Genomic DNA, 23,998 nt, shown 5'->3' on the forward strand with positions numbered 1-23,998 from the left:
TAGTTGTATTGCTTTTACTATAACATGACAAAACACTGTCCTCTTGTGGACAGAAACAGGAATTGTATAGTGAACTCCGACAACAAGAAAAGGAGAGGGGGGAAAAGCATATTAATGCTTTATTTGTCCAAAGAGTGGCGCTGTTGTTATTTTTGGCCTCAATTGAAACGGGCTCTTTAAACTCTGACGTTTCAAGTTTTCCTCCACGTTGGCCGCACATGCGCAGAGAGCTCAGTCACCTGCTGGAAATCAGAAGCGAACAAGGAAGTCTAGCACCAAGGGCTAAATGACATGTTAAGAAAGAACCTAAGAACTCGTCTTTCAGTTTCGCGACAGTTCCAAGTTGCGTCAGCGTCACGAGATGTTTAAGAAACTCAAGCAGAAGATAAATGAGGAGCAGTCGCCGCAGAGGAATGCGCTGTCACCGCAACAGGCCCAGGTCAGTAGCTGTGCTGCTTGGGGCTAACAGGCTAAGCTAACGTCTGTTTACATTACTGAGACACAAACCAACGAAGCCAGCTCCCGTTTCGCATATTTAACTGTCCTAAAAAAATTTAGCGACCCTCCAGTGATCTGTCATCTTCATCTTCTGAGCTTCACTTACTTGCTAAGTTGTCTGTGAGCTTTTAAAAAACAAACAAACAAAAAAAAAAGTTCAACTCTATGCTAACTCGTCGAGCTGTCAAACTAGCTGTGGTCTGCTTCAGTTAGATTAGTTCGTTCATTCATGCGCAGCGTTGCATTATTTCATGACAGGTGGCTTGAATAACACGCAGAGAGTCGAGTAGCTCCCTTCTGAGCAAGTAAATATACAGAAATATTTTTATAATCACGCAGTAGCAACATGGGCGTGACCCTCCGTGATGCCTGCACACAGTGCTGTGAGGGTCAGCGCGGTAGGTTGGACTCGTGGAAATTCAGCCAATGCCAGAAGATTGTTGTAGTAAATGCATAATAAAAAATAATCAATGCACGCGTCTATCCTGGACGTTTAAGGTGTAAAGTTGGCTTCTGCCTCATGCTCTCTGCTTACTTTCACTCTTGCCATACTAGTCTAGTCGGTTTCCTCAGTTTTGAGCCACCTGCTTGGTTGTGCCTCAAAATTCAACTTCAGGCATCAAGCACTATTTGCTAGAAATTCGTTGTGACTGCAAAAGGTTCCCATATCAATTTTGTCAAGCTTTACACCCCTTTTGTTTATCAGTGGTTTATCATGGTGTACAGTTAGGTCAAGACGTGTTTGCAGGTGATGACATCTATTATTCCACCGCGCAAAGGGATTAAAGTTTACAAAATATTTCTTAATAACAAACCCCCCCCCAAAAAACAACAGCATCATGATTAGTTTGCCGAATAAGTATTACCATGGTCATCATGTCTCAACTTGCCTGTTGTACCTAGATGGGCGGTGGAGATCGACGTGGCAGCCAAACCCTCTTGTCCCATCCGGACGCCACACCCTTGCCCAGTGACCGAGAGGTAGGCTAAGTGTCAGCTTTTTGATGGTTCTTTGTTTATTTCTTTATTTTTGCAGCCTGCAGAAGCGACATGTTCCCTCCCGCAGCTTGAATTCCTGAGTCTTTTATGTGTTGTTATGCTTAATGTTCCCTCAATAACAAAGCAGATTTCCTCTTAGCTGAGCCACGTAAACATATATCAGCAGCCAAGTCTTGCTTCAAAACAATTTTAAACAATGCAGTCCCTAGCTGAATTGAAAGTGGATGAAATATCAGTTGCAGTCATCATAATTTGTTCAATAATTTACCGTGTTAAGAGTTTATTATCTTGCAGTATTTGCAATCTTTATTTTCCCCCAGCATTCTGGAATTTAGTGTACACACTTGGGCCTAAGTTGCAGCTTTGTAATTGTTTTGTTAATCTGTGTCTTTGTTTATTTTCATGTATAACTAACAGGGGCGATCAAATAAAATTGCTGATTTAATTGCAGGCAACTATTTGGCTGCTGTTATAATTAATATAAATGATGCACCAGGAGGGTGCTTTTAAGTGTGGTAAGCAGACCGCTGTTCAACTGCTTGAATAATTGATGTCTCTTCTCCAGTGTTTTTTTTTTTTTTTTTCTCCCTCCGGTGACTTGTTGAAATGCCTCAATTTAGTCTATGCTGAAAAGTTCCTTCAAGTTTCAGGGATGCGTTGGGGAGAGTCAGACAATGTTGTGGTGCTGAACATTGCTGTAATTGGTGAAATGAGCTGTTGTGGAGCTGAGATGGGCATTTGTACAGTCCGATCCTGTTTGATTAAAAGTGGACCATATAGGCCATTTGTAAAGTTTTCTCCTTTCTTACTTTTTCTTTCTTTTACAATTGCACTTGTCAGATTTCAAACTTAGATAACACCAGGACAGTAGTTGCTCTACGCTGCTTTCTCCCTTTACCCACTGAAAGTGCAGGTGTGTTGGAGTAAATCGGGCGAACGTGCCACCAGTTTAGAAGCTTCTAATCATCTCAGCATCTTTTCTCACCTCACAAATCTTTGACACTTTGACATCTCTGACAAAATTGAGTATCTGGAAGTCGGTCCAATCATCATTTCTGTGAAGTAACAGAGATGTCAAACTGTTACTCATAAATGTTGATGAATTGTTTCACTTTTCCCCATTTTTCTTATTTTTTCTTCCAGTCCCATGTAGTTTTTCTCGCTCTCTCCCTCTCTCTCTCTCCCCTTCCATGTCAGCCTCTCTCGGCCAGCCCCTCTCAGAGTGCGGGGTAGACTCACTCACCCTCCGGTGCTGTTTCACTCTCATGGTGTTGTTTTTTTCTCATTGCTCTCTGTGTTCCTCTCCTTTCCCCACTTTTCCGTCCCGTTACTGCACTGACGGGGTCAGATGCTGGCCGGGATGATAGCCGAGCCCGCTTTTCTCTCTGAGTATACTATCTTTGCTCTGGACCATTCAAAACGACCCCAAACGGCCCAGGTAGCCAGTGTGGTGAGTTTGTCCTCACTTCCTGTCTCTCCCTCCTCATCTTTCTCCTCCTCCTCCTCCTCCTTCTCCTCTTGCCCTGTTACTTCCTCCGGTGTCCGTGCCTCTGGGGAACTGGTAGAGGACTGTGGCCCACGTAGGGACAGCTTGTTCCCTGCCGTGTCTCTGTTTCCTTTGGATTTAGCAACAGGAAGGCATCTCGTATCTAGGCTAACTCTCTTTCAGTTGGGAGTTGTGGTTTACTCTGAGTGGGATAGAGGTTTGTCTACTTCCTGTTTCACGTTGGTAAACCGCCGCACCTCTTACTACTAAGCAATGCCCATTTGTGTTAAGGTGTTGCTTGCTATAGAGATCCCCTGACACCCTGTTATGTTGCCTGATGGTGTTTGTCCCCCTTCCCCGTCAAGTTTGATTATTTGAATTGTTGGATATTTTATTTTGCAAGCAATGATTAGCTGTAAATTCCAAATATTTATGTTTTGTATTTTTCCCAAATAAACAAACAGACCAAAGTGCCACTGTACATGCATGAAATAATAAATGGCATGCATCCACAGTTGGCGAAACAAGCAAATCATTTGGTGCAAAAACATTCAAATGGAACTTTATTATGCTCCAGGTTGCCTTTGTCTCATTTTATCGATGTTTTGGGAAAATATCACCACATATACGTCAGTTTTGAAGAGTTAAGTGTTCTTGCAGTGTTTGCACATTACAGTTTGGAGTTTGTCCTGGACGACTGGTTTTAGGGTTACACTTAGGGTTGTGCTCTTTCATGTTGAGGGAATTGAACTGTTGGTTTTATTCCAAGCAAAGGATTTGCAGTGTTTAAATCCCCGCTGAAGATTGATTTTCTGCAAGTGCTTCACCTTCCTCCATCACCCAACTGGCTGCTGCATTCCCATTTCTTATTTTTGAGCTGCTCATAGATTCTCTTTTTACTTTGTTCTCTCATAACATTGAGTCATGGAAGAAATCTAGATTTTTATTTATTGATTTTTTTTTTTGCAAGTCACACTCAGGTTTTGATTTGAGAGCTGTAACTTAGAAAACAAGCTTCATTCACACTTGACTCACGCTATACTGAGAAAATCCAATCATGGGTATTAGAAGAGTCCAGGATCTATTTGTGTGGCAGTAAGAGACGTTATATAATCGCAGTACAAATTAAAAAAACAGGGCTTGCAGGAAAGATTTGAAGAGTTTGAAGACTTTAACGTGTGTTTGTGTGTGTGTGTGTGCGTGCGTGTGTGTGCAAACAAACAAAAAAATCCCTCGATAAATATGACGAAAATAAGAAAATCTTGCACAAATTGGACGATCCATCCTCTCCCAGCCTGTGGAAAATACAGAAAATCCTCCCTAACGACGTGTTTTTCAGCCTGGTCATCCATCCCCTCCAGCAACAACAGCAAAAGGTCACACCCATTATGACTGCTGTTGGAGTGTATCCACAAGGAAAAGGACAGGAGTGTTAAATGAGGCTCACAGAAAGCCAGAGGAAGAAGTGGCCCAGAGTGCGATAGGGGAGGAGAAGAGTTTAACTCGCCCCAGACCTGCTTCTAACGAGTCAACTAAACCAACTAAGCCGCTCAGCGTCCACTCACTTCAGTTCTCGGCCGCATGTGCCGCCCCGACTAAGTCGTCTCTTAACCGATGGCCGACTCCTCCGCTGGACTTTCGCTGTTTGTTTTGTCCTGACCTCATGGCTGTCTTCCTTAAGCGTCGCGCTTTAACCCTTTTCTGTTGAATGTACCGTAGAGATGCCTTCCTTTATGTATTTAACCCCTCTGTTCTTTTCCAAGTTGCATGAGGGAACCCGTTGCCCCTGCATTGCTCCCCAGCAATACTAATATTGCTCCCTCCAGAGTAATCAGGGAGAGCCGTGCTGGGTGTGGGTGACTAACCGGCCCAGGAAATGTTCACCGGTGCAACTTTGCCGCCCCTCTTATAATTTCCTTTTACCTTCAGAGTGCCTCTAAAGGACCGGCCAGATCTCCCCGAGGTAGCATCAATGGGGACGATTCTCCTTCTCCTCACGTATGTTTATCACCCAGTCTTCACTATAGGCTCCTCTATAAGTGACTGTTACCCTGCTCTGGTCTTTTTATACAATTATCTTTGTTTTTCTTTTTTTTTTCAATCCCAACAGAAAGAGGAAACGCAGTCGTTTGCCCAGAAACTGCAGCTTAAAGTTCCCTCCATGGAATCGCTGATCCGCAGCGGTGCCAGTCGGGCGGAAAACCTCTTCCGCTCCCCCTCCAAAGACAGCCTGGTTCGAAGCTCGTCACGCGACTCCCTCACTCCCCTGGCGGAAAACGACTCCGCCGGCGCCCCGACATATGACCCCCCGTCGGACATCGAGAGCGAGGCCGAGGAGCCACCAGGGGGCGCTGAGACGCTCTCCAAAGAGCAGCTGATGCATCGGCTGATGAGGGTGGAGAGCAGTCTGGGGAAGTACAGAGGGAAATACTCGGAGGTGGGAGCCGCAGTGTTCAGCAAACGCAATTCTACTCAGCGTCCTGGTGTAAAATAATGTTTTCTATCACTTCCAAATCCTACAGCTGGTCACCGCATATCGCACTGTGCAGCGGGATAAGGAAAAAACACAGGTGATTTCTTGTGATCGCGCTGTAAAAGTGGTTCGACAAATTTCTCTGTAATCGGCCTCGTGGACAAATCAAATGTTTGTATCCGTTCTCCTGTCCCATCAGGTCATCCTCAGTCAGAGTCAAGATAAATCTCTGCGCAGGATAGGAGAGCTGCGTGAGGTAAAGCAAAATCCAAAATATTTTCATTTTCAAAAGTTCAAAAGTTCCCTTTTAGGGGGGTTGACTACAGTTTCAGGTGCAACCTGAGTGGGTCTCCATACACAGCGAAATTTCTGTAAGTTGCCAGATATCTCGCACCTCAGTTTTTCAATGTGCCAGGATTCCTACAAACTCCTTCAGCCAGGCTTCCAACTTCGGTGCTGTGTCAGATTTCCACACTCTCATAATACGTCTCTTTGCTATGATCATGCCGTAGGCTACCAGTGTTCTAACATTTCGACCCATCACATCCAGAGAGTTGAAAATGCCAAATAAAGCGGTTTCAGGATCAGGATCCAGGTTTACTTTGAGAGCATGAGAATGCCATCTGAAAATTGAACACCAAGAAAACCTGAATCTCATAGCAAAGCCAAAATTTATGAGCTATGTGACCTCTTGCATCTTTCACATAGTGGGGTTGATTGGGGGAAGATTTTATGCAGTTTAACCTTTGAGTAGTGTAGCCTGTGTATGACCTCAAATTGAATTTAAAGTTTAACTCGAAAGTGAATATCTGATTTGGTGTCCAGGAGCTACAAATGGACCAGCAGGCAAAGAAACACCTCCAGGACGAGTTTGACGCTACGCTGGAGGAAAAAGATCAGATGATCACCGTGCTTCAAACACAGGTCAGGGCCGATTCATGGATAGGTTTTTTTTGTGTGTGTGTGTGTGTGTGACGGGAATTGCTGCCTTTTAATTCCAAACGTGATGTGTAGCGTTTGGCCGGAATAAACCGTAAAAGGTTTGATGATGTTTGTGATGGTGCTTTCTCACAGGTTGCCCTGTTGAAGAAACGGGTAAAGGTGGTCTCTGATGGCACTGTGCCTTTTGAGGGTGAAGCCCCTCAAGCTGGAGATGCTTCCAACACTTTGACACAAAGTCCTTTGAAGGAACAGGAGGAGGCGCCTGAAGTAAATGAGGGTATGCAGGTTTTGCACTTGTGTATTTATAGAAGAAATCATGTTTCTAGATCTTATTGTTGTTTTAATTTTTTACCTCTGCATTATATGTTTTGGACAGGAGAGGGCAACGGTGATCCTACCAAACTTCTAGAAGCCCTGCAGAAGAGAGTGAAGCGACAGGAAAACCTGCTGCAGAAGTGCAAGGAGGTGATGCGCACACACAAGGAGCGGAGCGCCCAGCTGAGCACGGAGAACGAAACACTACAGGAGCAGCTGCAAGAGAGGCTGCAGGAGCTGGAGAAGATCAAGGTGGCGTACTCACCAACATGCAGTGGGTTTTTCTACCACAGTAAAGGGTGTTTACAACTATAGACTAAGCAGCATCTTCAAAGGAACTTTCAGAAGATGGTTTGGTGCCGGAGGTTTGATGTGAGAGTGACGGCAAAAGCATTTGGATAACATGGAGCTGGACACTCAACACTGTGTTTTACGTCATAAACGCAATGCTGAGAAATGTTGGCCAGAGACTCTGTGGCTCTCTGATAATGTGGCTTCATTATCTCGGCAGCTCACTGGTTTGCCGAGGTCCTCAAGAGCGAGCACGTCCGCATTCTCCGAGTGAGCGCCGGGCCGTGGGTTAGTGTCAGATTGACACCACTGGAACGTTTTCTCAGCCGTATAAAAAACATTCACTGTCAGCAGACCCTGACCTTTATTTTTTTTTTTAAGCTTATCTTGCTGTTTTCACATTTTTGTGGCGTCTGTTGCCACAAATACTCTGGTATGAAATGCAGCTTCTCCAAGGCCGTATGAAAATTGACGAGCGTTCTTGTCCCTCCGTCTTGTCTTGTTTTGTTTTTTTTGTCAGTATCTGCACTGTCTTTTGGAAGCTGGCCGAGCAGAGGTTAACAGGCGTTCAATCCTCTTGAGCAGCATGGAGGCATCCTGGAGCTGCTGTGTGGGCTGCGCTCATCCTGCGCCTCAGACAAATATTACCAACAGCAAAAAAACCAGACCATCCATCTACAGACGGAGTTTTAGTGTTTCTATTTTCAGGCTGATTGACTGCGCTGTGCTGTTTTGTTTAAAGCAGGCAGAGGAATCTGTTTTAATACTCTTTTTATTTAAACCGAGAGAGTCGGAAAGCTGCACAGACAACCGCACATTTGTGCATCCATAGATCAAACAAACGAAAAGAGCCAAGCGTTTCCTGTTTCATAACCACTGGTTACACAGCGGTGGTGTGGAGACCTAACTAGAACATGCTGCTGCCAGGTTGGACTGTAATTTTGGTCGACTTGTTGGTGGAGCTGGGCTCGCACCCGCTGCCTGGCCATTTAACTTGTGGATGAAGCATTGTGGGTGGTGCAGCACACATATGATACCGAAGACCTCCAGACTCTGCCTCAGATTGGACATTTAGCATAAATGTTGCCCAGATTAAATGCGAAATATGGGCGTGCTAATGGTTGATTGCTTTTCTGCCCAATGATTTCTGTGTATAGGAGCTGCACACTACAGAGAAAACTAAGTTGATCACGCAGCTGCGCGACGCCAAGAACCACATTGAACAGCTGGAGCAGGACAAGGTTGGTGATATGAAAAGATCCATATGTTGTTTGAGGGAACTGCACATGTTTTTATTTTTAATCTGACCCTGAAATACTTGGGCATTTCACATTGTGTTAAGTCAGTTAAGAACCAGCGCTAAAAGCATCAACCCACATGTATTTGTGTTGTACATTAATTATTGTCACCACCTTTGTTTCTGTCAGGGAATGGTCATTGCCGAGACAAAGCGGCAGATGCACGAGACGCTTGAGATGAAGGAAGATGAAGTTGCACAGCTCCGCTCCAGGCTGCAGCAAGCTACTGCCCAGAAGGAGGAACTGCAGGAACAGAAAGAAAAGGCAGAGAAATCAGGTGAGTGGTGCGAAATGTTACTGCTGCTGCTGCTGCTGCTGCAAAAAAAAAAATCATAACATCACATCTTTCTCTGAATCATCATTGTTTTGTTTTTCCTCCAAAGCTTTTGAGGAGCTTGAACGGGCCCTCGGTGTCGCTCAGAAGGCGGAGGAGGCCCGAAAACAGCTGCAGGTTCAGCTGGAGGAGCAAGTGAGGGAAGTGGAAAGAGCTGGCGAAGAAGAGAGAAAGAGTCTGCAGCAGGAGCTCACACGGGTCAAACAGGAGGTTGTTTCTATCATGAAGGTCAGGAAGGGACCTCTGTTGATTGTTGCTCTCTCTCATGGCAGTTTTTTATCTCAAAGAATGTGTTGTAAATGTTATGCATAATGTATCAAATTGTAAATCGTAAATTGTTTTTTAATGCTTTTTTTTCTCAAACTATGGCAAACTTACAGCTATTGAAATGGGCCCAGTGAGGCCGTTTTTGTTGTGTTGCTCTTGTTTTTACGACCATCCTTTCAAAACGCCCTGTGGACCCTTTTGTTCATGATATGTTGGAAGATGTGTAATATCAACAGGTATCATCATTTCTTTCTTGTTATTATTGTCAGAAAACCTCTGATGAGACGGTGGCCAATATGGAAAAGCTCCACAGTGAAGCTCTGGCTGCTAAAGAAGCAGAGATGAGTGCCAGAATCAACCAAGCTGTGGTATGTGCCAGAGTTGCTCGCTTTGTTTGAAAACAAAAGTTAAAAAATAAAAAGTTATTTAAAAAAAATAAATAATAATAATACTAATAAATTCTGATCTACTCTTGCTACTTCTGTTTTTAGGAACAATGCAAAGAGGAGTTTGCCCACTTTGGAAAGGAGCAAGAGCAGCAGGCGTCTCTGGCTCTGGAGGACGTAGAGTTGCAGAAGACGGCGCTGAGGACTGAAGCCGACAACAGAGTTAAAGAAGTACAGTTGGAGCTGGAGGCTGCAAGAACTGTGAGTGCTTCTTTAGGAGCAGAAGGCCCTGCTTTTAATGTTTAGCAGGAAATATAATATTTTTGTTTATTTGCAAGTTCCAATGTGGTAGCTTGGTTTTATTTGAGGTTAACAGAAGTTTGTTATCACTTCTGGTATCATCCTTTGAACTTTCTTAATGAATTTATTTTTCTGTAATTATTTTTTGGTGTGATGGGAGATGCAAACATTTTTTTTCAATTATTTTGAAGATCATTTGGTATAAGATGATAAAATGATGCTTCTTCTGAAAAGTGTTGAGATTTTGAGTTTTGAGTTTGTTTTTTTTCTCAATGTGTGATTTTGCAGAGAATAATGGAGCTGGAAAGCTCCATGGAGAAGATCTCCCAAGACGAGTCAAGTGTGTCCCAGGAACTCTCCAGCCAGTTGGACAAGCTGAAGGATAAACACAACGAGCAAATCTGTGCGTTGGAGGCGCAGAACCAGGAGCAGCTGGAAAAGCACAAGGCCACCCTGACCCAGCAGCATACCGCCGCTCTCGAGGAACTCAAGGAGAAACACAGAGTTGAGCTGGAGGGCCTAGTCAAAGATAAAGAACTGCAACTCCAAGCACACGTTGAAGACATGAACGCGAAGACCGTTGAGAAGCTGGAGGCGAAGCAGGCCGAGCTGGAGGCGGTCGCCTCTGAACTCTCTGAGGCTCTGAAGGCAAAGCAGCTCCTTGACCAAGAAACGGCGGCAGCTGAAGACGCTTACAGGTCAGTTCAGCAGGAACACGAGAGGAGGTTCCAGGAGAGGGAGGAGAAACACAGTGCGGAACTTGCAGCCATCCGAAAGGAGCATGAGCAGTCTCTGGGAGGTGTGGAGAAAACTCTGAAGCAGGAAGTCAACGCGTTAAAAATTGTTATGGGCGAAAAGCAAAAGGAAATAGAGGAAAAAGCGTCAAGAGAAAAAACATTAAAAGAAGAAACCCAAGAATTAAAGGTCAAGCTTCAGGACCTGGACGAGCTACAGAAGTGTTTGTCCCAATCACAGGTGGAAAATGAAAGCCTCAAGAAGTCCAATGCACAGTTGAGTAACATCTCAGAGGATCTTGAGCAGTGTAAGAAAGCTCTGACCGAGTCAGAGCATCAGTTGGAAGCAGCAAGGAATGATTGTCAACAGAAAGAGAAGTCACTCCAAGACCTTGAACAGCAATTGCAACAGAGCGGCAACAAGTTGACAGAGCAGGAAAAGACCTTGACGGCTGAACTCGAAGCCAAGCAGCAAGAAAACACCCGGCTCGAGAAACAGCTGTCAGAGGAAAAGGCCGCCCACGAGAAGCAAATGCAAACTACAGTGAGTGACATGCAAGCAAAGTTAAAATCGCAGGAAAACAAGTTTGAAAAATGCAAGCAAAAGGCCAAAGACATGCACGAGAGCTTTAAGAAGAAGCTGCAGCAGAACGAAGACGCCATGAAGAAGGAGCTCGAGAAGAAGGAGAAGGAGCTGGAGCAGAAAAAGCAGCAGGTCCAAGAGAAGCTGGTGGAGATGGCCAACAAAAGCTCGGAAGGCCTCAGCAGCGCCGTGACGGAGCTGCAGGCCAACCACAAGGAGGAGCTGGGGAAGCTGCGTGCGAGCCACGCGCACGAGCTGGAGGAGCTGCAGCGTCGTCTGAACGAGCAGTTCGTCCAGCAGGTGGACGAGCTGACGGAGAAGCACTCCAGCTCCCTGCAGGAGAAGGCCCAGGAGCTGGAGGAGGTCTCCCTGCAGCTCGGCCGTGGCAAGGAGGACAGCGAGCAGGTGTCGCGTGAGCTGAAGGCCCTGAAGGAGGACGTGGCCATCCGCAAGACCACCGTGCAGAAGCTGCAGGAGGAGCTCAACGCAGCGGCGGCCAGGCTCGAGGCCTCGTCCCAGGCCGAGGTGGCGCTCAAGGAGCAGCTGGAGTCGGCGGAGAGGAACCTGAGCCAGGCGCTCGGCGAGAGGAACTCGCTCCAGGACCGGCTGAACACGGCCACTAAAGAGGGCGAGGAGAAGTTGAAGACACTATCCGGTCGCCTGGAGGAAACGGTGACGCAGCTGGAAGCACTACAAGGCGTCCGGTGTCGGGAGAGCGAGGATCTGCAAAAGAAGTCGGAGGAGAGCGCCAATGAGCTGCGGGCCGTCATCGGAGTCAAAGAGGAAAGAATCAGCACTTTAGAGGAGGATCTCCGGCAGCGGGCAGAGGAGAAAACAAATCTATGCATTTCACTAGAACAACTGACCGCTCAGGTAAACACTCAGTCGGAGCACATCAAAGCCTTAACGGAGGAGAAGGAGAGCCACTCGCTGTCCCTCAGCGAGAAGGTCCAGATCATCGAGGAGCTTGGCGAAGCCAACCGGCGCATATCGGAGAGTGCAGAAGCCAACCAGTCGCTGATCAGCGAGCTGGAGGCGGCAGTCGGCGAGCTGAGAAGTCAGCTGGTGAGCAGCGCGGCGGCCAAAGAGGAAGCCGTCAGCGAGCTTAGCCAGCAGATCGAGAGGTCGGAGCAGGAGAGGAAGCACGCGTCGGAGCAGGCGGACGCGCTGAGGAAGAGCCTGTCGGAGCGCGAGAGCAGCGCCGAGTCCAAGATCAGCCAGTACGAGGACACGGTGGCGTCCCTGCGTGGCGCCCTGGAGGGCCTGGAGAGGGAGGTGTCGGAGAAGAACGAGGCCCTGCAGAGGCTGGCGGCAAGCGTCGACAATCAGTCCATCAGCAAGTCGGAGATGGACCAGGTGCTGAGCGAGAAGGAGCAGAAGGTCAGTGGCCTCGCCGCGGAGCTGGAGGGCTGCGTCGGGCGCCTGGCCGAGCTGGAGGAGAGGCTCGCCGTCAAGGCCGGCGAGTGCGAGCGGCTGGCGGCCGACCTGGAGCGGCAGCACGGCGCGGCGGAGGGCGAGAAGAAGGAGCTGGAGGAGCGGCTGCAGCAGGCCCACGACGCCGAGCAGCGGACGGTGGAGAGGATCCGCTCCCTGGAGGAGGACGGCCGGAAGCACACCGGCGAGCTGGAGGGCGAGCGGGAGGAATTCCGGAAGCTGAAGGACGAGCTGCTCAAAGACAAGGAGGAGAGCCTGAAGGCGGCCGAGGAGCGGCTGGCGGCGGAGAGCAAAGTCAAAGTTTCCGAGCTGAAGAAGAAAGCCGAGCAGCGGATCGCGCAGATCAAGAAGCAGTTCTCCTCGCAGCTGGAGGAGAAGGAGCAGAGCATGGAGGCGCTGCGGGTGACCCTGGAGGAGTCCCGAGGCGGCGAGGCTTCCGGCAGGCAGCGCACGGAAACACTAGAGGAGAAGGTGACAACGCTAGAGGAAGCTCTCGCCAAGGGGAAGGAGGAGCAGGAGAAGCACCGCGATGAGGCGCTTGGCAGGGAGAGGGCGCTAGAGGAGCTGAGGAACTCGTGCGAGGAGAAGCAGTCGGCTGCGCAGGAAACGGAGTCGGCACTGCGCGACGCCGAGGCGAGGCTGAAGGAAGCGCAGGAGCAGAGGGAAGACCTCCGAGCCGAAGTCGAGCGCCTGAAGGAGGAGGCCCGCATCAGAGACGGCGAGATCGCTCAGCACCTGGCGGCGGTCGCGGACGCCGAGGCGAAGGTGGAACGCAGCGTGGCGCTGCAGGCCGCCAGCGCGGTGGAGAACCACTCCCAGGAGGAAGACGGCGCATCCGTGGCGTCTCTGAAGGAAACTCTGAGGCAGGTGCAGGGCGAAAAGGAGAAGATCCAGAAGGACCTGAGCAGGCTCCAGAAAGACATCCGGCTGCTGAGGAAGGAGCACGACCAGGATCTGAAGTACGTGAAGAAGGAGCTGACGGAGGAGAGCGAGAAAAAGCTGAAGTGAGTGGGCGGCGCCACAAATAACAGCTGATTTCTCCACCAGATTGGAAAGCGCCCACTGCGGGACCCCTAAATGTGTTCTCAATCTTCCGTTTCTGTCTGTCTGTTTTATTTAAGGCTGGAGTTGGAAGACCTGGAAATGAAGCACAACTCTGCTGTCAAGCAAATGATGAGGGAGTTCAACACACAGGTGGCTCTAAAAGAGACGGAGATCGATTCAACAGTGAGGGAGACCATTGGTAAGACAGTAAAGGCATATTTTGAAGAAACAGCTTTCTCCAAAAATATGACCCATACATGATTTTGTCACTATTTACAGAAGTAAATCAAAATTACATTGGACATGTTTCTTGTGTGTTCAGTTGTTAAATCACGTCAGATTCTGACATGATTCTGAATGGGACATGGCCCATTCAGAATCGGTTTGGAATGCGGGCCTCTGTTCTCTTGCATTAACTCTCTCCTGTCCTGGACACAGCCAAGGCCCAGAGTGTGGAGGCGGAGCTCATCGACAACCACCGCGAAGAAGTGAGTCAGCTCAAAAAGCTGGTCGCCCAGAAGGAGGAGGATCTGCACAAAACTGTCCAGAAGTACGAGCAGGTTCTGCAGGTAGCGTGGAACAGAAAGACGACTTTCTGTTTAGATTTTAGGAAGAAGATATGTATATGTATATGTATAAAAAATATATATGTATATGTATAAAAAATATATATAAATATATCCCGTCCCCATTTGGAAGCCATCAGTGTTGGCAGCTGCCCATTGGGCTGTGTTTGTCTTTTGGCAGCCTGTCATATGAACTCAAGCACCTCCTCCATTAATAACACGCATCATGTGTCTATATGCTAACTCCTGTCTTTTATCCGTCAATATAAATGCAATACTTGTGTTTTACAACAGCTTCTGCAACTGTAACCAGTCACAGTCGCATAATTCAATACAGAGCTGTGATTTCAACTATTGTGCCAGTTAAGATGCTGTCAGCAGTTTGCATGGCTGCTGCCTATCATCTGCTTTGCATTGTTTATTAGTAATATTTGGCCAATAGTTCAGGTGTATTTAAATTATGAAAATAACATATCAAGCAATTTTGGTTTTGTTTAAAATTACCTTTAGTGTGTTGACTGTGGTCCATTTGTGACATTTCAATAAAAAAACAAAACCTGTGTTGCTACAATGTACAATATGGAAGTTATTATTATTACTACCATGTGTCTGTTGTCTCAAACATGCTTCTTCTACTTAATTCATCATCATTTGTCCAAACTAGGCGGAAACTTATATGCATGGGTTTATATTTAGCTCCTTGTCATATTGTAGGAATCCAGTGACTGAGCCTCTGAAACTGATTAAAAACAGGAGGGCCTGAAACAAAGCGGGTGGACTTGAGCTTTTTGATTTGCTCGACATGCCTGAGCTGTGATGATGTGATGAAACATAGGAAATGACTCGGCCGCTTTTTTCTTTTCTCTCCCCTCCCCCACCTCAGAGTCGAGAGCAGGAGATGGGAGACAAAGTGTGGCAGGTCCAGAAGGAGCTGGAGGAGCTGCAAGCCAGGAGCCATGGCACCGCCGAGGTACCGACGCGCCTGACCCAGTTTTGCAGGGTCGTCAGACACGTCAGAAGGGCCTGACCTGTCGGGGGGCTGCGTTCCCTTTCTAGCTGCGAGGCGTCATACATCAAGCCAATAAAAAAAAATTTAGATTTGATATCGGTTTAGATTTGATTTATGTAGTGAGTGACTCTGTCAGAGCTGCAGGTCACCTCACCGAGGCTGCTTTGAATCACTTCTTTTGAGCCCCTCCTGGTTCTCCTCTGGGGAAATCCTCCAGTCTGACGGCAGCGTTACTACCAGTGACTGACAGGCCGGCCCAGTTTGCAGTTTGTTTTTTTTTCCTTTCTCTTTTCATCCCAAAGTTCTTCCCCTCCGTCTTGACTTTCCCTTCGTCGCGATTCGCAATTGAAGGCTTCCGACCGCTGAACTCCGAGACATTTTCCTCGCATACTTTGCTATGATCGCTCTCGCGCCTCAGTCGTGTGGCCGCCCTCCAAGGTCTCTGCAGATCCGGTGCAGCTCGGCTGAATCACTCAAGAATGTTTTTTTCCCCTTGGAAAGGAGACGCTGAGGCACAGGCCAGCCTCCATCCCTGTTCTTAATTATCATCATATGAAGCCATTTCAGCTCTTACGTTTGTATTATCGCAACAGTCGCATGTAAAATGTGCACGCTGGAAAAGGGCCAGAGCCTGGAGTTGGTTCTCCAGGGGGAGGTTAGATCCAGGTGTTTGGCTGTTTTAAGACTTTTTTTTTCCCCCTCTTTTTTTGCATTTACAACTCCGAGAACATTCTATTGTATCCGACTTGCATTTTTCCCTGATGAGTTAATCATTTTATGGGTGGGTTGTATGACTTTATGTTTCGGGAGGCCTGTCCTTAATGTTAGCCTCAGAAAGCGTTCGCACAATGTGCCAGTGGATCTTGGTGTGTCTTCATGAAGACGGCAGAAAGTGGATGGATGGGTCCATAGTCTCCTGTGTGCACAAAAAAACAACCAGCGAGCTATTGTTTTTTCAGCTTGCTAAACAGTCAGCATTTGTCCATCTGCACACAGTCATTCTTCCACTTGTCTTTGACTCTTAAACGCTGAAAGAAAAATCACCAATAAAAACCCTTAAGAATTGAGACAGTCATCGTTTAAAAAGTGCAAATTATTTCAAAGAGCTGATGACACTTTCTAACTCTGTTTGGCAGTGGAATAAATCGGATTATCTGCTCTTGCCAGTATTTGAAATTGATTTTAAAATTAAATCAATGTAGCTATTCTTTTTTTGTTAAAAAAAAAAGAAAAAATTGTGAAAAGTGCTTTAATTCATTATATCAAACCACTGATTTTATTGTTGACTTACATCGATCAATTTTTTTTTTTTTTTTTTCCTTTTTCCTTTGTAGGAGCCAGTGAGCCTCGAGGATCTCCAGGTATGTTCTGGTGTCCAATTGCCAATAATTTCGCGAGGACTCCTTTTAAATTCCTCAACGCTGGAAAGAACAACAGTAAAAGCCTCCAGGTCTCTGTGACATCGGTGTCCTTCTCTGTCACAGGTTACGCTGGCGGAGAAGACCACCTTGCTGAGCGAAGCCCGTTTGAAGGAGCAGGGCTTCGTGGAGAGAGTAAATATTGCCGGCTTTTTGTTTTGCGTGCTTTTTCATCTGGGACAAATGAAACATCACGTCCACGTGGCCTTTCTCCCATGATCCTGTGGCCCGCCGGCGCGAGGGAGCTACCGCTCTCCTACTGCATAGCCTTAATTACACGGCACATCTGTTTACGTTCGGTTTAACCCCGTAAACACGGCGACCGTTGCCTCCCACGGTTTTTCTCACACACAGCGCCGCTCTCACGAGCGTCCCCTCGGGACGGCCGGGCCATTTGCTGCGCGCCGTCTTCCGTGCAGCAATTAAACTAATGCATAGAATTAACCCCACCGGGGTCGAATAGCTTGATCTTATTGGTAATTTGTGCGTGCCTGTTTGTTTCTCCACGGTAGATTCACTCGCTGGAGGACAAGATTAAATGTTTCCACCGCACCGCCGTCGTAACTCATCTCGGAAGCTCATTTAAAGGTAATGTGAACACCGTGAATCACTTAGTTCAGCCCCTCCGAACAGCCCCTCCGTAGTGGAGACGCCACCGGCAGTGTCGTGAGGTATCCGGAGTCATGGCGTGCAGACTTAGCTTTGATTTTGAGGACATTGTGGGTTTCACTGTTTAATTGAATAGAAAAAATTAAATAAAAATCAGGATTTACTCACCATGAACCACATCAAAAAAAAAGTGATTCTCTCTTGGTTACATTTCCCTGCCCGCTAAGCTGTAAAGCATTACATCCGATTCACACTTAAAGTAACTTGGATATTATTTATTCAGGCTTTCAACATTTTAAATAAAGCCTTAGCAGTTCTTTGGAGCTCCCTTCATGTTTTTTTGTCTCCAGAAAATACCCTGTTGCATTAGGTACCACACATAATATTTTCCGAACTGTTTTGAATATATCTAATCTTTTTAAAGTGATGTTTGGTGAAAGATATTTAAGGTTGTCACAGGGGGATTCATTTGTGTAGTTTTACCAAGTAATCGAAATTGAAAATCGAGTTTTCAGAGAAAAAAATCTGGATTTTATTTTTGTCCAAAATCGCCCAGCCCTAATCTAAGGTATCAATCTTGCAAGTGTGTCCAGAAAGGTAAGGCAGACCATAGAAGGCGATTGGGCAAACTACAATCAGATTTGTTACTGTGTGTCGTTAGCTGTGCATCAACACAGCATGGGCAGCCACTCAGCACCACACTTTTAACCAAGTTAAGGAGTAAAACAAAACACTGTTTTCCACCAAAAAACCTTTTGTTTTTATATTCTTCATAAAATGTCAAATCCCATTCCGTTCTGATTAAACTGCCATGACAGCCAAACCCATGTTAATCTCTTGTTATCCCAGCAGCAGTTGTTTAAGATCCAAAGTTCTTCTTCTTCCCTCTGTGCTTTATCACCGCAGCAGTCACCTCTGGCATTCATTACTTTGGAAATCTTTATCTGAGAAAGAAGCTGATTGGGATTACGGAATGCCACTTAGAGACACGTTCCGTTGGTAGCTGACAATTCAATTCAGTTCAGTTAAAAAAAAAAAAAACCTTTGGGAAACGGAATGTCAAGACAGTTGGGGGAGATTTCCGGGTTCAGATTTGAGCAGTTCTGCCCAAGGGCAAGATTGAAGTTGTCTCCGTCTCACTGATTAGATAAGAACTCTGTGTGTGTGTGTGTGTGTGTGTGTGTGTGTGTGTGTGTGTGTGTGTGTGTGTGTGTGTGTGTGTGTGTGTGTGTGTGTGTGTGTGTGTGTGTGTGTGTGTGTGTGTCGCTGACGGTATGTGGAGTGTTGTGCGGGGGTTGGTTGTTTTCTAGCCTCCTCGCTGAGCTTCCCTGCTGTTGTCGTAAAGAGAACCTGCTGGCAGAAGGGGCGGCCGGCAGTGAAGACTGTCTTCACTTTCATGGCTTCTACAGATGAAGATCTAACTGTTTCCATCAGTACATCCGCATCAGAAATCTGGAAACCCCACATTCGACTGCAACAAAAACGCACTGCAGAAAGTGCGCGAAAACAGGAAATCAAAGCTTAATTTCCTGATTGCATCATTGCGAAGCCGCTTTGTGTGACATCGTGATGGTGAAGGGCTGATCCCAGGGCTGCTGGCATCTGGTTTCACATCTTCCACCCCCTGCTTGGTTGGGTGGCGGACCCAGGTGGGGGTCACCCGAGGTCAGCGGGACAAAGGCTGCGCACTCAACTCTGTCCTGCTCACCAGAGATCAAAGAGACGCAAAGAGACGCTCCTATCACTGAAGCATTGAGGTGTTTGTGCCTTAGATTTCCTGAGCTATTGCCTCAGATAGAGAGTTCTCCGACAAGGATGTTTTTGAGGGAAATTGCAGACTTGTAAGTGTTGTATTCCTTTTCCAGGTTGCTGCTTAGTTTCCTATTTCCCTTTCTCAGTTATTAAGGGGATAATAGTTGTATGGCTGTAGGCGAACAATTAAAATGCTCATTCTTGGACTCCTCTGCAGTATTAACAGGCTCATGCTGAGCCCGGGCCATTCTTTCCCACATTCATACCTGGTGCTTAAATTAAACCAATTCCTTCGCTGAAAGTAGCTTGAACACATAAACAGAAGGCAGCCCCACAGTGGCACACATGCTGCATATTAGATTCAGCTTCTAACTTAAACTCTGGGCCATCTGAAATCACCTCACCGAGTAGTTTAGCGGGAAGTCTGCTAAACCCAATGTCAGCCATTCACAGAGCGCTCAGCTTAGATGGTTCTCCACTAGGTTATTACGTTATTACTACAGTCTAATAAAGCATGCAGAGTAATTAATGATCATATTGCCTTTTTTTTGTAATTCCAGATGCTGAGCTGAACAGTGATTCTCTGACTGAAGCCACTGAGATGGAGTACCTGAGGAAGGTGCTGTTTGAGTACATGATGGGACGGGAAACAAAAGTAGGCTCCTTTTCTTTTTTTACTATGATGCATTAAAATTTATCACCACTGTGTATTGTTATAGTCATTCTATAGGATTATAAAACAACCACAAACAATAGTTTATTGTCTCTGGGGGGAAAAAAATAAAAGTGACTGCTTCATAAATGTAGAATTTTGTTTTTAGATGAATGTATCCTCCCTTGTTATCTGAGCTTTAACCATATTAAACATTGTGTGTTAATACTCAGATAAAGCAGTATTTTCATATTATGGGACTTCATATATGTTTTCACTAATCTTTAGTCTAATAGTATTAATGGTAAAATCTGTTGACTTCTGTCGGTTAATGTTTCTTAAAAAAAAAAAGAAGAAGAAGAAGAAGGATGGGTCAGACCAGTACAAAAGCATTTAGCAACTGATATCAGAAAAGGCAGCCCGTGAACAGAAAACCCTGTGACCTGCATCCGCCTCACAAAAGCCAACTGCTTTAAGACACCGCATAAAAGTCATGTTGTGTCCAGTCTTCCCGGATCAAATTAACAGTGATGCCTAATTAACAGTGCATTCGACATGGTCCTAAAGTCAGCGGGGGCTTTCCCAGCCCCTCCGCCAACAGTCGGCCTTTATGGCAACACAGCAGACCTCCGCCGTGCCGAGGACACCCCCCAGGCTGCCTCCGGAGTATACAACCGGCATGATGGCGGTTTACCATTTAAAGACATGCTGGCCTTGTTTAGTGTTAGCTGGTTTTCCTACAGCGGGCCTGTTTCTAATTAGGCTTTATGTTTATGGGTGCGTTCATGAAACTGGACAGCCAGGCCTGGGAGTTTGTTTGTTTTTGGTTTGTTTTTGTTTTTTTTGTTTTTTTCTTTCTGGTCATGTCATCGCAGATTATTGTTACCAAAACTGTTGCCCAAATACAGACTTTTTTTTTTTTTTTGGTTGTCTTTCATCTGCAGACAATGGCCAAAGTGATTACGTCCATGCTCAAGTTTCCTCCTGACCAGGCGCAAAAGGTTTTGGAGAACGAAGACGCGAAATCAATCGTGAGCATTTCCGCAGCTCTTTGTCCCTCTTGCAGTTAACGATATGCGACTGCCATTTTTCAGCGATAATTGCACGATTAATTGGATTAACCTCACTTGTGTTCCTCAACAGCCTTGGTTACGATGAGTCTTTATGACTCTGCGGACGGAAATCATCTGCTGCTGCTGCTGCTGCCGCCGGCGGCGAAGGAGGAAGACTGTCGTGATCCGTTCAAGAACTTCTCTCCGCGTTTCTTGTTGTTTTGATGCATATGTGTGTGGTTTTTCTTTTGTTGTGGCGGTGTGATTGTATGTATGGGCACACTCTGGGACTCTCTGTTTGTGTGTGAACATAAATCTAAAGGTTTGAGGGAATTAAAGAATATGCCAGGCTCACAAATCTTCCATAAATACTGTTTTACTCTGGTATTGAATTTGTTAATTTATACTTTTTAGATAAAGATGATTTGTTTTTGTTTTTGTTTTGTTTTTTCAGAATATGTTGGTACGGATTGGCATGTGCAATAAGCATTATCATGTATTGATGACAGGCCAGTTGAATTATAGGTGTCTGTGTCATGCTGCTGTCTGAATGACTTCCCCTGTAAAAGTTGTAAAGGACCCTTTAACTGTGCACTGGCACCACATGAAGATATATCGGCCTCTGGACCTTGTTTGTTTAACATGGCTTTTCTATGCTTTATATTTTGTCACTGACACTGACGTAGAGACACAACAAGACAAACTGTAAATTGTACTATGATCATTCAAAATTGTACTATAGGCCACTATTGCCATACACTTTCAGACTAACAAATTAAATTGTATTTACAGAACAGCGTCTCGCTCCCGCGTCCTCACTGCTGTACTTGGTGTCAAAAGGTTGATTAAAAGTGACAGCACGCTGTTGAAATGTGCACATGGTGGAAGGCAGACGTGTTGGTGGTGAGTTCCTTTGGTTCGTTTTAGTTTGACTTTTGTTTTATAGAAAATCAGGCTTAGCATTGAAATTGTGTTTTTGCTCTAACGTGCGTCTTGCATCTAATCCAAACGTGCCTAAACACAATATTCTCCCTCTCTCGACACGGCCCAACAGGCTTTTGTGAACACAGGCCAGGTTGCTGACATACAGGCAGCTCAGAGAGGCAAAGACGGTTTGTGTTATTCATTTTCTTGTTTATTTAAAGAGGAAAAAATTATGAAACATTGTTTCATATAAATACAAGGTACTGTAGATTCCAGCCCTGCAGAATTGTAGCTATGGCTAACTTGCAAGCCTAGTCACTCATTAGCAGGACTCACAAGAGACTGGGGTTAAATGACTGGACAAACACATCAGTTTTTGTCGTCAAGCGAAGGATTTTGGGAAAACACCAAGTTTATGTAAAAACAAGCAAACAAAATCAAGACGTATTTGCATAATGCTCTATAATGCATGTAGCATGTGGCGCAGGTAACGTTCTCCATAGATATGCGAGTCATGAATGTGTTACCAAGCTGTTGTAGCGTGAAAGAAAATGATGAAGACAAAATCTGCACAAAAAACTCATTCTGAATATGTTCAAAGTCCTCTTCTGGCTTTACTAGAGGAACCTAAGAGGCTCCTCTAATCCCTTCCACTAACAAATTCACTGATGATATTTTGTCTGAAGTTTGATTTGGTGGCGAAATATCATATTTTCAATGAAAACTTTCAATTGGCAGCGTGTTTTTTTTTTTTTTTTTTTTTTAATAATATTACCTAGTTTTCTCCGTTAGGGGGCAGCAGTGCGACTGAGCGGAGACCCTCAAACCCTGCGGCGGAAACGTGAAGCCTTGTGCGCCTGCGAATCGAGCGCTCCCTCCACATTAAAACTACTCCGCGAGGCCTGTATTTTGAAAAAGCAAACCGCAGGCGCTTCCGGTCCTCTCGCGTGTGCTTCACGCGACTTCACGCCACTGGTGCGCATTTATCAACACGGCGGGCAGCCCGCGAGCGACAACTTTCTGACACAGGATGGAGAGGAGCTGACGCACCGTTATTTACCGGACCGTTAACGTTCCTCCTCAAGCCTCCGTCCTCATGACACAGCAGCCCGGCAACCGCGCCAGACACGGGGAGAAATAAGTGAAGGACGATAGTGTCGTAACAGTTTTGGCAAGTGAAGAGCTGAAAAGAGTTTTTGCATCTTGGGTTTTTTTTTTTTTCTTTTTTTCTTTTTCTTGTTCGCCTTTGGTTTGGACACTTTCACCGCGTTTTTACGCACGTTGCGCACGGGAATGGCCACGCTCCGCGGAGGGAACGTCGGATTAACGGACGTTTTTTACGTCTGTCTCTCTATTTCAGTGGCTTTTTCCTTCAATATAGACTTAGAACACCCGCTGGTGTTCCGCGGACCGAACTCTTCTTTCTTTGGCTATTCTGTGCTGGAGCATTATCATGACAACACGCGCTGGTGAGTCCAAATCTCCGCTGTTCCTGGAAATGTTTGGCTGTCAACAGTGCGTTGACCTTTTTTCATCCAACAAAACGCACAAAACTGTCTAGACCAGTGATATTTTGCATCAAAACGACATTATTTCCCAACAGCTATAATTTCCCGTGACTTTTAAAGGCACTTTTTTTTTTTTATTGTTACATCCTGCGACAAGCGCGCAAACTCCTCTTGTGACCCATCCTCTCCCTGTGTCTCATGTCCGCAGGGTGATCGTGGGGGCACCCAAGGCCAACTCTACCTACAGTAGCTCCGTCCGCTCCCCTGGAGCTGTGTACAAGTGCCGGGTTCACAGCAACCCGGACCGCCGCTGCACAGAGATGGACCTGGGCAGAGGTGAGTCCCATGAGAGAGTGCTATATATATGCGTATATCTGTGACTTGTGCACACTGAACACTGTTGAAACGTGAGCAGGAAGACAGGGAGTCACTTTGAAAGTTAGAGAAAGCCCATCTGATGGCCGAGCTCTTGCACCCCCCCCCCCCCCCCCCACCCCACCCCCCAGCATCTGTTTTTGTTTTATTAGAATAATGCTGCCTCATTCTTCTCCGAACACTGCCACAGTTGTTCCCTCTTCCACGTTGTTATATTCATATACGTACACACCGAGCCGTGCGTAAGGAAAGTGGGGGTTCTGTCTGTGTGGAAAGGGTCCATAAATATTTTTGAGATATGATTTATGCTCCGGCTAATGTTTTCCAAGCACGTGAGCCAACACATTAACACACACACACACACACACACACACACACACACACACACCCACGCCGCCCCCCTACTCCAACAGCGAGTCCCCGGCTCTGTTCTGCTCTTGTGGTCAGGAACAGAAAGCCAGGGGCGGGGGATTGGGGGGCGAGGAGGTTCAGTCATGACTTCTACATTAACCTCCGGGCCCTGACAGCCTGTCAAAGGAAAAAAAAAGAGAATAAAACAAAACAAATAAAGAGAACCCTGCACAGTCACTGTAAGTGTGTCCGAGTGCAGTTGGGGCTCAGAGAGCCAGAGGAGTTGAACTGTGATGGGCCTCCCTCCGGGAAGCGGCAGCAGCCCGCCGACACACTGGGAGCGACGCTGGCTTGCTTGCATGCTTTCGTGCTGAATCAGTTGTGTTTAGGGGAGAAAG

The 23,998-nt window shown here is 46.3% G+C and overlaps 2 protein-coding genes across 5 annotated transcripts in view; both read left to right on the top strand.

Moving 5' to 3' along the window:
• Positions 1-220: 220 nt before the first annotated feature.
• golga4 (golgin A4) lies at positions 221-21,236 on the top strand. Of its 2 annotated transcripts, XM_076018816.1 has the most exons (25): positions 221-439; positions 1,402-1,479; positions 2,846-2,947; positions 4,913-4,981; positions 5,094-5,420; positions 5,506-5,553; positions 5,656-5,712; positions 6,282-6,380; positions 6,531-6,675; positions 6,775-6,965; positions 8,162-8,245; positions 8,432-8,579; positions 8,686-8,864; positions 9,173-9,271; positions 9,395-9,550; positions 9,878-13,344; positions 13,462-13,583; positions 13,823-13,953; positions 14,834-14,920; positions 16,294-16,320; positions 16,444-16,512; positions 16,890-16,965; positions 19,299-19,393; positions 20,335-20,421; positions 20,534-21,236. In XM_076018816.1, the coding sequence occupies exons 1-25, from the start codon at positions 362-364 to the stop codon at positions 20,546-20,548; spliced, it is 6,036 nt and encodes a 2,011-aa protein (XP_075874931.1). In that variant the 5' UTR covers positions 221-361; the 3' UTR covers positions 20,549-21,236. The 2 variants fall into 2 exon arrangements, with proteins under 2 accessions (XP_075874931.1, XP_075874932.1); XM_076018817.1 differs by lacking the exon at positions 2,846-2,947 and having other exon boundaries at positions 222-439.
• Positions 21,206-23,998, top strand: part of itga9 (integrin, alpha 9) — a 53,922-nt gene continuing 51,129 nt past the window's right edge. The window contains exons 1-4 of one of the 3 annotated variants that reach the window (XM_076018818.1): positions 21,206-21,345; positions 21,497-21,554; positions 22,727-22,835; positions 23,083-23,210. In XM_076018818.1, the coding sequence (XP_075874933.1) occupies positions 21,313-21,345; positions 21,497-21,554; positions 22,727-22,835; positions 23,083-23,210 (328 nt within the window). In that variant the 5' untranslated portion in view covers positions 21,206-21,312. Of the gene's footprint in view, positions 21,346-21,496; positions 21,555-22,275; positions 22,836-23,082; positions 23,211-23,998 lie in introns of those variants that run through there. The other 2 variants (XM_076018820.1, XM_076018819.1) reach the window with 2 other exon arrangements.

Source organism: Nelusetta ayraudi, unplaced genomic scaffold (assembly GCF_046127955.1).
Source record: "Nelusetta ayraudi isolate G7.1 ecotype Tasmania unplaced genomic scaffold, CSIRO-AGI_Nayr_v1 ptg000008l, whole genome shotgun sequence".
Classification (NCBI taxonomy): Eukaryota; Metazoa; Chordata; class Actinopteri; order Tetraodontiformes; family Monacanthidae; genus Nelusetta; species Nelusetta ayraudi.